A 13,118-nucleotide genomic window follows, 5' to 3' on the forward strand; every position below is an offset into this window, starting at 1 on the left:
TAATTCTGTTTTGTATTCTATTTCTGTTTTGTATTTCTATTTATTTTTTGTACACTTACTACAGCCACTATTACAAGTTAACTAGCAATAGAGTGCGGACGCTATGACTGTCACTGGTAGATTCAGTCATGGGTGCTAAATGTTTTGCTTTTCAGTGCCTCCAGTAGTGAGACGTGAAGGAGAATCTGCTGAGATCATCTGCCCTTATGATTCAATCTATAAATCAAAGCCAAAGTCTCTCTGTAAGGGGAAGTGCTCCACTAGAGACAGAAATGAGAACGAGACCAAGACTGACAGACTGACTCTGAAAGATGACGTCTCTACAAGTGTCTTCACTGGGACCATCACTGGACTCACAGCAGAGGATGCTGGGAAATACTGGTGTGCAGTGACATCAGAAACAGAGCTCAATTATCTTTACACTCATCTGATGGTCATCGTGAACGAGGGTGAGGAAGGGTTCTTCATCTGAATATGTCCAGCTCCGGCTGTCGGTTGATCTTCTTGTGTCTGTAATCATTTCCAGAGCTGAACTTGACTAAGTACGAAGGAGACGACGTGTCGATCCAGTGCAAACATCACGATGAAGAGCAGAAGAGCTTCTGCAAAGCACACCAAGCCTCCGTGTGTGTGAAGGATGGAGTTTCGTTGGAGACCGTCAGAGATGATCGATTCTCTTTCAGTGATGAAGCATCTGCTGGAGTCTTTACTGTGAACATCACTGATCTGAGAGAAGAGGATTCTGGGATATACTGGTGTGGAGCTCACGCCATCACTGAAGTCAATCTAGAAGTCAAGAAAAGTATGTATTACCTTTACCTGAACTACATTGTTTCTATTTAAAAGATAGTCAGCATTCAGAAAGTGGTAGATTTAGGGAACAAATTGTTGAGAGGGGTTTTGCGGTTTGTGATTTCCTCAGGTTATGAAAGCAGAAATGAAAGCAGCAGAAATAGATTTTAGGAAATTTGCAGATGCAAATGATTATACATTATCATCAAAACTAACTATCACCCATTTGATTTTTCATTTAAAATATACACTTCATCAATTTACTTTTATTTTATAAAAGTGGAGGAAAATCTTTTTCTTCTAGTATAAAATGGCCACAATTACTGGTATCCTTAGGCATTGTTACCTTTACCCTTTTAAAGTCTAGTTTGAGTAGAAATCTGTTATCTCAGCAAAAGAAAGTTGCAAAAAGTGTTGAGTACAAGGATATTGTTAATTGCGTTTGATCTGCACTTGAGTAAAGCATTTAAATCATGAATGCAGATTTATCTTTGTTCATTTGTACAATGTGTGTGTAATGGAAGTTGGATGTATAGGTGGGTTTTCTGTAAACTGTTATGTTTTTTTAGCTGGTTTTACCGGCCTATGTTCTCCAGGTGTTTCTGACAGAATCATCGTCTTTTGTGTTTGTGTGACTCTGCTGCTGATGGGAGCATCTGTCCTGTTTTTCTACAAATACATCAAGACACGAGGTGAAGACCACAAACACACGGTCTGCTGGCCTTGTGTGACCGCCTGCTGCTTTACTTTCTCTCTGTCATTTTGAATAAAATTTGCATGCGCGTTTAGCCATTTAACATCTGATTTCTTGGAATCCGTTTTTTTTTTCTCCTCTCGTTATTTGGCTTTTCTCCAACTTTACGCCTGAAGACGCTCTAATACTGCATGCTAATTCTTGTAACAGCTCGTATTATGTTTTCTTAAGGCGACTTTGGTGTACTTTTGCATGTTCAAACTATTAAGAGAGTTTATAATCTCTCTGGTTGTAATCTACAGATCCGCACCCTCTCACGGACAGGACGGAAACGAGCTCCGGGGAGGTGAGGGGTGGTGTCTTTTTCACCGAACATTTTGTTTACAGTCCCTTGCACATGAAGCAGAACTAGAACCATGTTAATCAATTACAGAATATGTTAATTGCTTTCAGAGAAGATTGTTAGCAATGCAAAGCAAAAACCTATTACTAAACTCCAAAGCAGTAAAAAAAAATATATATAAATTTCACTCTTCACTCTAAAACCCACTGCAAACACACATGTATATAAAATGCATTCACTTTGTTTAGGTTATATTTCATAATCTTATTAAGTTATATCACGATTGATTCATCCGTGTGAATCGTGCAGCCCTCGTATTAAATCCAGTTGATTTCTCTCACATGTTTTCAGGCCTCTCATGCAGCGTGTGACTATGAGAACATCCGAGACGTCAGACAGCGTTCGCTCTCGGGAACTGAGGAAACCGTGTTGTATTCCACTGTTGCGCATCCCACAGATTCGTCTGATCCGCACGACACGTTGTATTCAACGGTACAATTACCCACAAACCCCTCTGACGGGCTCCTGTACGCTTCGGTCCGTTTCCAGAAGCACAAAGAGTCTTTCGGTGACTCTCAAGTAGGCTTCAATAACGAGGAGCTTTACAGTCAATACAGCACAGTCAGTCGAAGCACGTGACTCGTTTAGACACAATGAAACAAATATTATATATAAATCTATTACCATTTATCGTAAAGAAAGTACATGTTCTACTCAAAACAAGACAGCCTACTCAGCCGTTATGCAGAAACGTCTGATAAATGTGAAGGAAATTCATAATTGTGAGGAAAAGCTCCACTAGCGTGGCATTCGTTTGCATGCGACACAGGATCTGATCTCGTTCACTACAGTTAGTCATTTTGCCACACGTGAAATTAAAGATAACAGAATCCCTATGAGCAAAACAAGCACAAGAACAGTGCATCTGCTGGAAACACACAAGAAAACAACTCGAATGGAAAGTTTTTTGACACAGCAGCTGGGTTTTTAAGTGTCGTTCACACTCTGCAAACAGCCGGTGCCACAAAATGCTCCACGGAAAAGGAACCACTTACAGATTTTACTTCTAACTGCACTGTGTTTGTTCAGAGATGTTAACAGAAGGACCAAAGTGTTTAGGTGCTGGATCGGTTATGAGACTGAGATTTTAACGCACTCTAATTTTTATTTTTTTTTTATATTGAAAGTAATAATCCCACAGGGACATTAACTTATATGCCACCTTTAACTAGTTGGTAGTTCACTTGACTACTAATTATTTGATTCGTATATCACACGATATCTGTTGGAGTTTGCTGTTCTCTGGTGTTCAGTAATTAAAATAAAGTTCAAAACATGACTGGTTTGTTGTTGTTATGCTGAAACCGATACAAGAGGAACATACAAGAGGGATTACATACAAATCTAAAGGGAATAAGAAAAGAACAACCATACTGATCACATGCGCATCAACAATAACTTGATAAATGTAAAGTAATTGAGAATAATATACCTAATGAACTCAGGGTTAGCAAGATATTTTAATCCAAATCATTTTGAAAATATGCATTGTCTAATTTATTGAAAAACAGCTAATGATAAAATTAAAGAACTTTTTCCTTTACTTCTTTTGCAACTTTATTCTCGGCAAATAAAGACAGCTTCATGAAGTTCAAGTGCCGTCTAGCCAGAAGATTTGTATGGTAATATGAACGCTTAAGTATTTAATTTGAAATATTTTCTATTCAAATTATGAATAGGCATCATCTCATTTCATTTTAATCTCATTTAAAACCAAAAATGAGAGATTGGGCGGCCCTGCCTAACACCTCATTGTCATGATTGAGGGGTCTGAGGCGTGAGGATCCATTCGCAGGCTTTTATTGGCTGAAGGCATGGTCAAAGCAGGCAGACGTCAAAACACAGCAAACTAAAATGTATGAGGCAAGCCAACAACAGAATCCAAAAAACAGGCAGCAAACAATCAAAGAGTCAAAGACAGGCAGGGTCAAAACCAAAGGATCTATAACAAGGGAAACACAAGGCTAGGCTAACTAGAAGAAGGGGCCTGCTTCAGTATTTATAGTCCTCAGACAGGAAGTAGCAGCAGAGGGAGTGATCACAGATCATCCGGAGGTAAGGGCTCCCTCTGCTGGCTTGGTGACACTCAGTGTATCATATTAGAGGTATTATAATTAATAAAAACAGAACTATTTCTTTTTCTTTCTTTTTTTGTATGTATAGAAATGGAGTCAACAAAGGCATCCCCAAAACCAAACAATTTAAGAGACTAATTGAGTTTCCGAAATAATAAAGAGATTTTATTTTAATTTGTTGATGAACACGTCACTCTTTTAATTTGATTATTATTATTAAGCCACAAATAGATGCATCTGTCAGTGTGTAAACGTGAAGCTTTCAGACCTGCACGGGAGCTAAAACACTCAGTGAGGGCAGGACCGTATTTCATCACCGTGAGTCAGAAGAGTTTAGCACAGAAGAAAGGGAGGAGGTGGAGCTGTCTGATTTATAAAACGTCTCAAAGAGCACAGAGACGACAGAAGAATCTCTGGCTGTCTGCTCCAGAAATGTACAGATTCACAAGAGCCAGCGTTTTATCAGCAGTGATGAAGAAGACCCTCCTCTTCGTCACGATCTGCCTGATTAAAGGTCAGGTGCTGTTTTCGGGACACTTTCAGCCTGTATGTGACAACTGTGTTTTACTATTCACTCAAAGTGTGTGTGTGTGTGTGTGTGTGTGTGTGTGTGTGTGTGTGTGTGATGCGTGCATGTTCATGCGTAGGTCTTTTGTCTTTATTTGGATATTTATTTTCACGAATCACATGCATATTTAGGTTTCCTTTTAGCATCTGATCGTGAGGCCCCTATTAAAAGAGGAAGTGGATTATTTTTATTGACAGGTCACATGGGTGATGCCGCTGATGCCATGACCGGCATCACAGGAGGAAGTGTCATCATCAAGTGTGTGCACGAACCTGAAACTGCTAAAGAAAGTGCTAAAAGCTTTTGCAAAGTGTCAGGCATCGAATGTACAACTTTGACAGAGGAACAGCACGATTTGTGGATCCCAGAGGAGAGGTTCTCTCTGACTTATAACAGATCTCTGGGTTTGATTAGTGTGCTCATTAGAAACCTGAGAGAGAACGACAGCGGGGTGTACAGATGTGTGGCTGATGGCCAACCGTTTCACGAGGTGAAGTTAGATGTGGAACAAGGTAATATTGACACATTCGGATGATTTTCTCTGCCAGGTCTTTACATTTAACATCTTATATTTGATTTTCGGTTAAAATGACTCATGTTTTCAGAGTCGTGTTGTGGGACATCTGAGGAACAGACGGCTCATTTAAGAGAAACCGCTGTCATCCGCTGCAAATATCCAGAGAAATATAAATCTTATGTGAAGGAATTGTACAAAGTCCAGAATGGATCTCTCCTGCCTTACTTTTTCACACGAGAAAGCAATCCCAGATTTTCTCTGGATGATAGGAAACTGGAGAACGTCTTTACTGTGACTATCGCTAGCGTGAACGGACGTGATGATGGAGTGTATTTCTGTGGAGCAATCGATCCTGAAAACATCAGACACAGTCTGCTCTTCACAGAGATTCAGCTTCATGTTTCAGGTGAGAAAAATGTAACCATAAACTGAACATAAAAATATTGAGCGGCGCTAAAACACAGGTTCAATACGTGAACCCTGTCGAGTAGATCCGTGTAGACTACTCCGTGAGCCACCGAACAAACCTACCGTCTACAAACCCATGCATGTGAAGCTGGATATGTGTGCGTATGCTAGCATTCAAAAGCATCGGTTATCAAATCTACCAGCATATTAATATTGTTTTAAAGTCAAAACACAATATTCTTGAAGTAATTCTTTGTACATTTGTGTGAAAAGGAATAATATTGGAGTTTTACTCCCTCTAGTGTTTATTTCTTTTGGATACTTCAGTGATATGTACTTATTGGTACATATTTTGTATCTCACAAAAAACGAGCCTGTCCTTGCTGCAGCTGTCAGCGTGATGGGATATAGCTGGACTATATCCACTATGTTCAATAAATGTTTTTTATTTTCAATTAGTGTTTTATTAGTTCGCAGTAACTTAGTCTATCGACTTTGTCTGTGTGAAGTCTAAGGCGGTACATGTAGCAATGATTTTCACTTTGACTTGATCTTTGACCCCGATACGTCTACAAAGATCTGACAGACGTCTTTTAGATGTCAGTTTTACTTACAGTCTAAATCATCAGAGGTGGAAAGTCCAGGGGACATAGAGTTAAAGTCTTGCCATATTTTTGTTCCGGTCATGAACTCAGCGGCTGATTTCACCAGAGGAGGAACCGAATCATTCCTTTCAAGACACAAACAAGTCTTGAGTTCTCAGTTATGGTATTCAGCGTCAAATATTGAGAAATCTTCACCGGAGCCATGATAGAGCTGTGTATCAGACTGCCTGAATGTCATTTAAGTGGCGTGTATGTTTGTGTGTTTTCCAGATCTCCGCGTCATCATTATAGTGTGTGTGTGTCTGATTCTGTTGTTAGCCGGAGGACTGAGCTTGTTTTGGCTCAAGCGGAGATGCAAAAAGACAAAAGGTACAAACACAAACGCTGTGAAGCAGACGGGACGCTAAGATGTTTTTGTTTTGTTTTTTAAGTTCTGTATTGCATGTTCACTTTCTCATTTTCCTCATTTGTCCATCCACAGGCTCAGATCCGAGGAGCACAGAAGACGGTGAAGAGGTAAAAGTGCTTGTCTTTATCTAAAAGCATGACTACAGTATTTTCCAAACACTGTGGAACAATATTAGTTCTTAATATATAATATTTTCTAATTACTGCAATTATGTTAGAACTGAAACCTAAATGCTATTTAATTAAAATAATAAAGTCTCTTTCAGGACGTCTCATCTGCTTATTATGCAACAATCCCAGACTCTGGAAACACATCTGTTCAGAAGCCCATTGGATTAAACACACTTTATGTCACGACACGTTTACCCCTCTCACAGTGATTTCCACACACTGGCTGAACAATCCCAAATATGACATGTCTGTGATTCAGTATGTTTGTTTATTAATAGAAATAAAGATTTGTGCCATTTATTTGCCATTTCAGGCACTTCTTGTCCTTTTTTTTGTTTCAGTAATCAATAGAGTGCCTGTCATATAAATGACATTAAAAAAATCTATACAGTAAAACATAAATAAAGAGGATTAATGAAGGTTAAGTTTAATGGCCATTACATTTGCATGTTGTCGTTTAGCAGACACTGTTATCCAACGCAACATACAAAAAAATAAAGACCATAGCAGTAAGATTAGACTTTTCAAAACCTCAAGCACATTTCTGACACAGCGCATAGAATATAGCATGAACAAACAAAAAGAACAATATTGGGTTTAAAAGTCATAATGAAGGAATGGATAAACATTTGGTAGTTCATCTTCATCTTCAGCCTCTTAACATTTTTAATAAAAAAAGTGGTCACGTAATCTTATTTGCTAGCACATATTCAAGATCAAGATTAAAATTATTAAACAAAGATGTCAGTAGATGGAGCTCCAGCTGCTAATACTGTGTCTTTCATAGAAAGGAGGAGCGAGGGAGAGAAAGAGAAAGAGAGAGAGAGAGAGACAGAGAGATAGAGCTAGAGCTCATCATTAAAAGAAAGCACCAGCTCCTCACAGACCGAGCAGCATGATCCAGATCTGTGAAGATATACTCCTCAAACTTCACCTGCTGCTGCTGCTCACTTCAGGTGAGAGTTATTCTGTGTCTGTCTGTTCTCAATCAGGTCCATGTTCTCACTGAGCTGCGTCTCTCTCTTCATGTTCTTGTAGTCTGTGAGACGAGTGAGATCTTGACTTTCACTGCTCATGAAAGAGGGACGGCTGAGATACGGTGCCCATATGAGTCTGGACATGAAGAACTTCAGAAGTATCTCTGCAGAGGAGAATGTCTAAGAGTGAATAAAGACAAAGCTGTTGAGTCTGAATCAGAAGCTAAAGGCAAAAGATTCTCTCTGATTGACAATAAAACAGACCGGATCTTCACCGTCAACATCACTGATCTGAGAACAGAGGATCAAGGCAAATACTGGTGTGGAGTAACAACGGGATTTGGAAAATCTGATTATTACAGAGAGATTCACCTGGAAATTAAACTTGGTAAGAGTGAGTACACTGTATGTGTGCTTCTATAATATAGATGTATCACTAATATACTTTAAAGTAATGTCTGTTTGCATGTATGCTATTATTGTATGTTCAGATGCTGAAGAGTGTGTTCATACCACACACACCAATAATACTGACCCGCATCACTTCCTGTCACATGACACGCAGTTTCTTTGAGAAGAAATCCTTCATTCAAAAACAGAAATAATAGCTACACAACTCTAAGATTAAAAGCAGAACAAATGTTTTTGTCTGTTTTTCAAGATTTCTCGGCCATCATTATACTGTCAGAGGGTATTATCCTTGGGATAACGTTGGTGTCTGGCTTCCTGTGTTTTATTTTCTTCACATGCAGACGGAAGAAAGAAGGTAAAACTGTCTTTCACTCTTCTCAGACACACGTCACATTAAATGTTGATGGATAAAATATTTCATCATTTTTCATTTGCCACACTATACGGCATTTTCATAACTTGGCTTCTTGTCAAAATGAAGGCCTTCTTTAATATATCTTATTTTAATCTGGTGTCAAAAAACAGCGGTGCGGCTGAGAGGCGACGCTCTTGTCTTGGCTGAAAATCTGTCCACTGAAGAAGTGAGTTTGTCTGAGGTCGATCTTAATCTCCATTACTCACTCTAATCACTTATTTGTGGGTTCTGGTCATCATCGCCTCTACTGACCACACTGTTGGTTAATTTCAGAGTGTGTTTACTCTGGTCACGGTCTTCTTTAATTTCAGGCCACTCGTATCGTCTGTCATTATGAAGAGATCATTTGCACAGATAACCCTTCTGGCTGCAGTTTGGCCGTTCCTGCACTTGATGAACTTGAGACTCTTACCTCTTCCACCATCATATTTCAAAGTATAAACTACTCAGACAGGACTTCAGATGGACCAGAAACAAGTTACTCTGCAACTAATAGACTATGAAGATTCATGGACACCATGGAGATTAACAGTTAGACTGCTTTGTTACAGATCTGAATCTGATGGAAATGTATTTCTTTCATACCAATGAGCCTTTGAGTCTTCAAAAACAATAACCCAAACCACGTATATTGTGAAGAATTCAAAAAGTGGAGGAAGCAAATGTTTCCTAAACATGCTTCTCAAGTTGTCTATGAATCTCGTTGTCCAATAAAGATATATTATTAGTTTGTCTGGTTAAATAAAATACGACATATGGAATAATATTAGGCTACCAGACCAGTTTTAAACCTGAGTTAAGAAGCATTGGATGTTGGTTCTGGTAATAATATCAAATCCACGTAGTCAGAAACGCAAGATGGATATGTTGGTTAGCAATACCAGTTTATAACAAAATTATATTTTCAACAATAATGCCTTATGTCATGTCCACAAACAGAGGTTGAATAGTGCTGTGTGCATCACTGGGACACAGACAAAGCACTAACAAATGATGTATGACTACCGTTTCTCTTCTGTTGATGCACAGAGCAGCCATTTTAGATTCTGAACTCTAAATTGCTGCGATTCTTCAGATATTCTGAGTCTGAAATTTGACACGAGAGGCCGTTCCAGGCAACAAACGCTTATGCTAACTGCAATGCTACATGCCAGTGAGAGGCCTTCTAAAGGACTTATAGTCTACAAGCAGGAAGTAGTAGCAGAGGAAGCGATCGCAGTTCATGCAGAGGTTAGAGCTCCCTCTGCTGGCTTGGAGTAACAATAAGACGCGGTTGTCGCTTCCGTAAATTACTGAACTGTTTGTAAATCTAACCATAGTGATTGAAGAAATTACCTTTTTTTGATTCTGAATCAGTTGGACCAATTTCTTTGCAAAATGATTGCATTTTATGAAGTGCCACCTGCTGGCGATGCCTGCCGATCAAAACGGTGTAAATGTAATGAAAACTTAACCTAAACTTCCATAAAAACACTTTTTTTAAACCAAATGCTTTGTTCAAAGTAAATTGAATTAAATGCAAATAACAAATCATGTAATACTGTTTAATGTGGGATTTCTGTATAATAGATGTACTTTTATTGATTTGCTGGGGCTTGGCTAAACAGACCAATCAGACACTATTAAATGCTAATCCTCCTTTTTATTATGCAAATGTGACATTAGGTACTAAGTACTAGCCCATTAAAATTTCAATTTCAATTATTACATAACAAATATTTGTTTACTGAAATAGTGTTTCGCACTTTGATACATGCTCCAATGCACTAGTTCACAACAAATGTACAATTTAATTTATTAAGATAGCAATAGAGGGAGCTCCTGCTGCAGATACTGTAGGCCTGTTTCATAGAGAGGAGGAGCAAAATAGACTAAGAAAGAGAGAGAGAGAGAGAGAGAGAGAGAGAGAGAGACAGAGAGATAGAGCTAGAGCTCATCATTAAAAGAAAGCACCAGCTCCTCACAGACCGAGCAGCATGATCCAGATCTGTGAAGATATACTGCTCAAACTTCACCTGCTGCTGCTGCTCACGTCAGGTGAGAGTTATTCTGTGTCTGTCTGTTCTCAATCAGGTCCATGTTCTCACTGAGCTGCGTCTCTCTCTTCATGTTCTTGTAGTCTGTGAGACGAGTGAGATCTTGACTTTCACTGCTCATGAAAGAGGGACGGCTGAGATACGGTGCCCATATGAGTCTGGACATGAAGAACTTCAGAAGTATCTCTGCAGAGGAGAATGTCTAAGAGTGAATAAAGACAAAGCTGTTAAATCTGAATCAGAAGCTAAAGACAAGAGATTCTCTCTGACTGACAATAAAACAGACCGGATCTTCACCGTCACCATCACTGATCTGAGAACAGAGGATCAAGGCAAATACTGGTGTGGAGTAACAACGGGATTTGGAAAATCTGATTATTACAGAGAGATTCACCTGGAAATTAAACTTGGTAAGAGTGAGTACACTGTATGTGTGCTTCTATAATATAGATGTATCACTAATATACTTGAAAGTAATATGTTTGAGGTCTGTTTGCATGTATGCTATTATTGTATGTTCAGAGGCGAGAGAACAGAAACCACAGTATCCTCTGCAGATGCTGAAGAGTGTGTTCATACCACACACACCAATAATACTGACCCGCATCACTTCCTGTCACATGACACCCAGTTTCTTTGAGAAGAAATCCTTCATTCAAAAACAGAAATAATAGCTACACAACTCTAAGATGTTTGTTTCAAAAATACATATTATAATAAAATGCAAAATATATATTTCTGCTTCCAGCCTTTTTTCAACATCAATTACATTTATCAGCATCTCTAAGGGTTTGCGGTCCCTGTTGACATTTACTGATTCTAAAGGTCAAGTTTTTTTTCATTTCACATTCACGTCATTATCAGTGTTTGTAAGCAGAGAGCCCGTGAAAACAGTGTCATAGAACGTGAAACTGAGAGAGCTCACATTATTCAGACTATTTCTGATTAAACCATCTATTTTGTCATTATACAAACTTGATTATTTAGTTTCTGCTCTGATTTAGTGTCTGGAGTGTTTGGTGTGATTGGAGGACGTCTCTCGATCACCTGCCGTTATGAAGGGGAACTGAAGAATGATGTCAAGTTCATCTGCAAAGAAAGCAACCCGTCCCTGTGTGAGGAATCAGCTATCAAAGTCTCATCAGAGACAAACAGCAGTAAACGGTTCTCTCTGAGCGACGATGAGTCTGCAGTCTTTACTGTGACCATCACTGGTCTGAGAGAAGAGGATTCTGGGATATACTGGTGTGGAGCTGTACGGAGAGGACAAGAGCGCAAGAGCAAGTGGATTTCAGTCATTAATCTGAGAGTTTCTGCAGGTAAGACAACATCAGCTATTTTACAATATGTTTAGGCACTTATTTATATATAGAAGTAGTGAAAACAGCCCTGATCTAGTGAAGTGTTACTTACAGCTGTGTCAAGAGGAAGTGTCACGTGACTTTATGCCACAACAAGACTGTAAAAATAAAACTGTCCCCACCCAATATGTAAAAATCCTTTCTGTTGTCATCATAACTGGAAATAACTGCATGTGCTGTCATGCATTAAACCCAACTGTTATTTGTGGTTCAGCTACAACAGACAGACCTTCATCTAAACCAACAACAGCTTCATTTCGCACCAGCAAACCAGTGACAGCAGATACTGCCTGGAACAGAACCGTCACACCTTCACCCTCATCAACATCTTCACCCTCATCAACATCTTCACCCTCATCAACATCTTCACCCTCATCAACATCTTCACCCTCATCATCATCTTCACTATCACCATCACCATCATCTGCATTGTTTTTCTCTGCTAACACAGACACACAACCAGGTGTGATTGATTCTGTTGCTCAGAATTTCTTATTAGAGGCTTTTGTTTCTCATGTTCCATTAAAAACAGAGCATTTAGAGACATTTTGTTTTGTTTTGTAAGGTTTCACGGCAATCAGCATGGTGGTGGTCATCGTGATACTGACAGGCCTTGGATCGTCACTGTTCCTTTACTTGAGACGGAGGCAGAAGAAAGAAGGTAGTTGTCTTTCTCACGTCGGCCATTGTTGTTCTCACTTGTCAAAGCAAATCGAGCTGGACTTCAGTGTCGCTGCTGCATGTTGTGTCCATGCTTTTGATCTCAAAAAAATCTTGTCACAAAACAGGAACTCGGCCCAAAGATGTGGTTCACAGCCCGGCTAAGAATCTGCCCGATGGAGAAACTAGAGAAGTGAGCTGATTGAGTTCACTAAAACACTTGTTTGAGGATCTGATCATCTTAAATCGTGTGTTTTTACTCCGCTATTTCTTCATCTCTTCAGGTCACACATACAGACTGTGATTACGAAGACATCAGCAGCACTCTTGATCATCCTGACTATAGTACGGTCCTTTTAGCCTTCACCGAACATGACGCCCCTGTTTACGCTTTAGCACAATTACCCAGCAGCCCCTCTGATGATCTCAACTACTCCAGCATCAGATTCCCAGCCTCACGTCTTTCAGACAGGACCTCTGATGAGCAGGAGACATGCCACTACTCAACAGTTAGACCATAACAGACAGAGACCAGGTTAAAGCCGAATCACACCGAACTGAGGATTGCTTCTCACTTAAACCTGTGGTCCATACATTTTAGATAAATCAGTATTTGA

General features: G+C 39.4%; 4 protein-coding genes across 10 annotated transcripts in view; all 4 read left to right on the forward strand.

The window, feature by feature from the left end:
* The window catches only part of LOC122347252 (polymeric immunoglobulin receptor-like), a 23,054-nt gene extending 19,876 nt beyond the window's left edge, over positions 1-3,178 (forward strand). For both annotated transcript variants that reach the window (XM_043242437.1, XM_043242442.1), the window contains exons 6-10: positions 156-449; positions 527-802; positions 1,362-1,484; positions 1,789-1,832; positions 2,181-3,178. In XM_043242437.1, coding sequence (XP_043098372.1) covers positions 156-449; positions 527-802; positions 1,362-1,484; positions 1,789-1,832; positions 2,181-2,468 — 1,025 coding nt within the window. In that variant the 3' untranslated portion in view covers positions 2,469-3,178. The remainder of the gene's footprint in view (positions 1-155; positions 450-526; positions 803-1,361; positions 1,485-1,788; positions 1,833-2,180) is intronic.
* Positions 3,179-4,354: 1,176 nt separating this feature from the next.
* On the forward strand, positions 4,355-7,237 carry LOC122334468 (polymeric immunoglobulin receptor). Of its 4 annotated transcripts, none has more exons than XM_043232459.1 (6): positions 4,355-4,478; positions 4,730-5,044; positions 5,138-5,455; positions 6,333-6,431; positions 6,538-6,578; positions 6,727-7,237. In XM_043232459.1, exons 1-6 carry the CDS (start codon positions 4,397-4,399, stop codon positions 7,006-7,008), a joined length of 1,137 nt encoding a protein of 378 aa, XP_043088394.1. In that variant the 5' UTR covers positions 4,355-4,396; the 3' UTR covers positions 7,009-7,237. The 4 variants fall into 4 exon arrangements, with proteins under 4 accessions (XP_043088394.1, XP_043088472.1, XP_043088536.1 ...); XM_043232537.1 differs by having other exon boundaries at positions 6,544-6,578; XM_043232601.1 differs by having other exon boundaries at positions 6,737-6,948.
* Positions 7,238-7,359: 122 nt separating this feature from the next.
* On the forward strand, positions 7,360-9,171 carry LOC122350198 (CMRF35-like molecule 3). The gene is made up of 5 exons (XM_043246505.1): positions 7,360-7,597; positions 7,680-8,006; positions 8,280-8,384; positions 8,555-8,610; positions 8,756-9,171. The coding sequence occupies exons 1-5, from the start codon at positions 7,537-7,539 to the stop codon at positions 8,945-8,947; spliced, it is 741 nt and encodes a 246-aa protein (XP_043102440.1). The 5' UTR covers positions 7,360-7,536; the 3' UTR covers positions 8,948-9,171.
* A 128-nt stretch (positions 9,172-9,299) lies between these two features.
* Positions 9,300-13,022, forward strand: LOC122350183 (CMRF35-like molecule 8). Of its 3 annotated transcripts, XM_043246492.1 has the most exons (8): positions 9,300-10,481; positions 10,564-10,896; positions 11,485-11,799; positions 12,056-12,167; positions 12,222-12,304; positions 12,407-12,502; positions 12,630-12,694; positions 12,786-13,022. In XM_043246492.1, the coding sequence occupies exons 1-8, from the start codon at positions 10,421-10,423 to the stop codon at positions 13,020-13,022; spliced, it is 1,302 nt and encodes a 433-aa protein (XP_043102427.1). In that variant the 5' UTR covers positions 9,300-10,420. The 3 variants fall into 3 exon arrangements, with proteins under 3 accessions (XP_043102427.1, XP_043102410.1, XP_043102418.1); XM_043246475.1 differs by having other exon boundaries at positions 12,056-12,304; XM_043246483.1 differs by having other exon boundaries at positions 10,284-10,481; positions 10,564-10,890; positions 12,056-12,304.
* The last annotated feature ends 96 nt before the right edge of the window (positions 13,023-13,118 follow it).

The sequence above is a fragment of the Puntigrus tetrazona genome, chromosome 1, assembly GCF_018831695.1.
Source record: "Puntigrus tetrazona isolate hp1 chromosome 1, ASM1883169v1, whole genome shotgun sequence".
NCBI classification, from domain to species: Eukaryota; Metazoa; Chordata; class Actinopteri; order Cypriniformes; family Cyprinidae; genus Puntigrus; species Puntigrus tetrazona.